Here is a 2987-nt window from a genome sequence, read left to right as displayed (position 1 = left end):
GTGACATTATTTTGTCAAGGTCGTGATAATAATGTAACTACTTTTACGTTAAAATATTTTGTAAACAAGAAAAAAACTTTGCAGATATTTGTAAGCTTTCTTTATTTTCTAATTGTGTGAAATTTATTTTAAGAAATAAATGTAAGTGTCGTTTACCAATCGTATTAAGACTTGGATTTATTGAATTTTACAGTTATAAAAATATTTTTTTATTGTAAGCTTGTGCACAGTTTATCACTTGTCATGCACTAAGAGAAAAAATTATTGCAATAACTATAACTTAATTATATAATTTATAATCATTTTTATATTAACTATATATTCTTTTTGTAGAACTATAAATATAATAATTATTATTATTAACATTGTAGCAGCAATAAAAATAAAAATGAAGTTTCTAATCATTATTTTATCATATAATCACAAATATTAAACTTTTTTTTCTCACTTAGAGAAAAAAATGTAGCAGTTACATATAAAGGTGTCTATTCAAGTTTTATATGTAGAATTAATACATAATTAAATAAACTATTTTATAATTATTGCCGCTATAAAATAGTTTATTTAATCTTTTTTTTGTATATTATGTCTACATATAAAATTCAGATAATTACTATCACTATGTATTTCTCTGCACGGAAAAAACAATTTTGAAAATTTAAATAGATACGGATCTGAAAATAATTTTGTCGGATTATCAAAATAATTAAGAAACTCAAGCATGATGAGTAATGCTGCAAAAAATGACATTGTAGCAATTAGTTTGGGTGTCAATTATTTTGATAGTAAAACAAAATTTATTTCTATCTGTATTTTTATCTAAATTTTTTTTGCTTCACAAAACCGTTCTTTCCATATGAGTGCAGTGCATGATTCAAGTCAATGTTTCTCTTCTGTCACGCATATTCGATTTTAATTTCAACGTTGATACGACGAATCCTTGCAATCAACTCACATTTTCGCAGCCGTTCTCTCATGTCACGCGACCGTTGTCTTGTTTATCGGTCCATCTTGCAGAAATTTCCTATGCAGCCGTTTAAATAGTAGTCACGTATATCCACGTGATTTTCGTAAATCCAATGCTCGAAGCTCACATCACCCTCGCGAATCTCTTTGTAGATCCAGTGTGTTCGATATGGTATTTTACTGACAGTCAATGCGGAACTCTGCCTTCGTTCCTCGTTCAGGAGAGAGAACGGCGAGGAAAAGTGCGAGCTGCAGCTCGTTCCGTTGACGTATTCGAGAGAAGAACGGAACGTTGCGCGGTGAGAGGCCGGTGCTCGACTGTTCGAATGCACAGTGGATTTGCAACCTGCTCCGGAATATCTGTCTGCCCACCACCGGATAGACTATCAGGTGTGTCGAGGTTTATTCGAGGGTATGAAGGATCCCGTCGGATCATCATCTGAGTGAACGTTAGGAGGAAGAACCTCTGTTATTTTTTTTGAAAAACTCTGTAGGTGGAAAGAGAAAGACGAAGAAAATTATCAATACTGAATTACCTCACTTATTAAAGATCAAGAAGTAAAAAACCAATCTACGAGCCAAACGTACACGACGTGGCGATAGAAAACGTGAAGTGAATGCGGAACTTGGTTGCCAAGCAGCAATGACTTTGGAATAAATTATATATTACTTCCTGTATGTTTTTTTCAATTCGTTAATTTCATCTTTTTTACTTTGGGACAGCTCTTATTTCTTCTCAAGTTTGTGATAGACATTCAAGTATATATTGAAAGCATATTACAGTAAAAAGTTTTGATATCTTTTCTAGTAATTTATTCAGAATATTAGCTTTGATAAATCAAATATCGGAATAAAATCATAATATTTCACGAAATACATGTATGTTTACATGAATTTATTGTATGTACACTTAAAAATAATTCTTAAAAACAATCCATAATAGAACTCTGATGAAAAAAATTCTAATAATATCACAAAATTTTTTAAGAACGTTTTTGTATTTTAAATTAGGTAGATTTCCGAAAAAAATATCTTAATTTTCTTCAGAGAGAAAAAAAATCTTAAAAATCTTATAGAATATGTCAGAATTTGTTTTATATAAGAATTTTAGAAAAAAAAAGTAGACTTTTTCATTACTTCTAAAGTGTAAAAATTTGTACAAAAAATTTGAAAAATTTTCTAAAAAGTTATAGAATTACAAAAATTCTAATAAATGTTAAAATTTATATAAAAATTTAAAAAAAATTATTTTAAAAGTTCTGAAAAATATTCTAAAAAATTATTACCAGGGAATTTACGAACTTACTTACTTTATATCTAATATATTATGTAATGAAGTGTATGTATAAATATGTGCTGGCTTGAAATAATTCACATATTATATTAAAATCTAATTTAGAATTCGCTCACTAAATCTTAATTTAGAACAGTGTTCTTCAGATCTAATTTCTTCTTAAATGAATTATATTTGCTAAATCTAGCGATCGTAAAACTATAAGGACAAATCCTTTAAATGAATTGACTCGATTTATATTTACCCTTTTATAAAATTTTCTATAAATTTTCGTAGCTCATTTGGTATCAGCGGAAATCGTATATGCCCGGTCTACTTTTGCTTAATTCAATGCAACAAATGAGATTACGAAATTACCATCGTCTCTATACAATGTATTCAATAAAACAATCAAATGTTACATAATACTAACGCATTAATTGTCTTAAATATGCTACTAGTTTAAAAATATTTTTTTATGCATTCAAAATATTTTATTTCTTTTCTCTCGTCTCATAACATTCCTCATTTCTTCTTTCCATATTAGAAACCTTCGTCATAAAATTTATTGCGCGATGCCATGCGTAGTTAGTTACGCCATTGTCACTATTAAGCCCACCATGAGTGAACAAAGTGGGATTGACGCTTTTACGGTCACAAATTACGGGGTCAGCGACAATTTATTGTGACGACGACATTACACAAAAGCATCTGGCGAAGGAGAGATAGAAAAAGAAAGAGAGAGAGA

The 2987-nt window shown here is 29.2% G+C and overlaps 1 protein-coding gene across 1 annotated transcript in view; it reads right to left on the bottom strand.

The window, feature by feature from the left end:
• LOC108693235 (pancreatic triacylglycerol lipase-like) overlaps positions 1-1634 on the bottom strand; it is a 36787-nt gene extending 35153 nt beyond the window's left edge. Inside the window, exon 1 of the mRNA XM_018202069.1 lies at positions 956-1634. Coding sequence (XP_018057558.1) covers positions 956-957 — 2 coding nt within the window. The 5' untranslated portion in view covers positions 958-1634. The remainder of the gene's footprint in view (positions 1-955) is intronic.
• Between the last annotated feature and the right edge of the window lie 1353 nt (positions 1635-2987).

This window comes from Atta colombica, unplaced genomic scaffold (genome assembly GCF_001594045.1).
Source record: "Atta colombica isolate Treedump-2 unplaced genomic scaffold, Acol1.0 scaffold89, whole genome shotgun sequence".
Taxonomy (NCBI): domain Eukaryota; kingdom Metazoa; phylum Arthropoda; class Insecta; order Hymenoptera; family Formicidae; genus Atta; species Atta colombica.
Note: the sequence above shows the minus strand (reverse complement) of the source record. Positions and strands in the feature narration are given on the sequence as shown.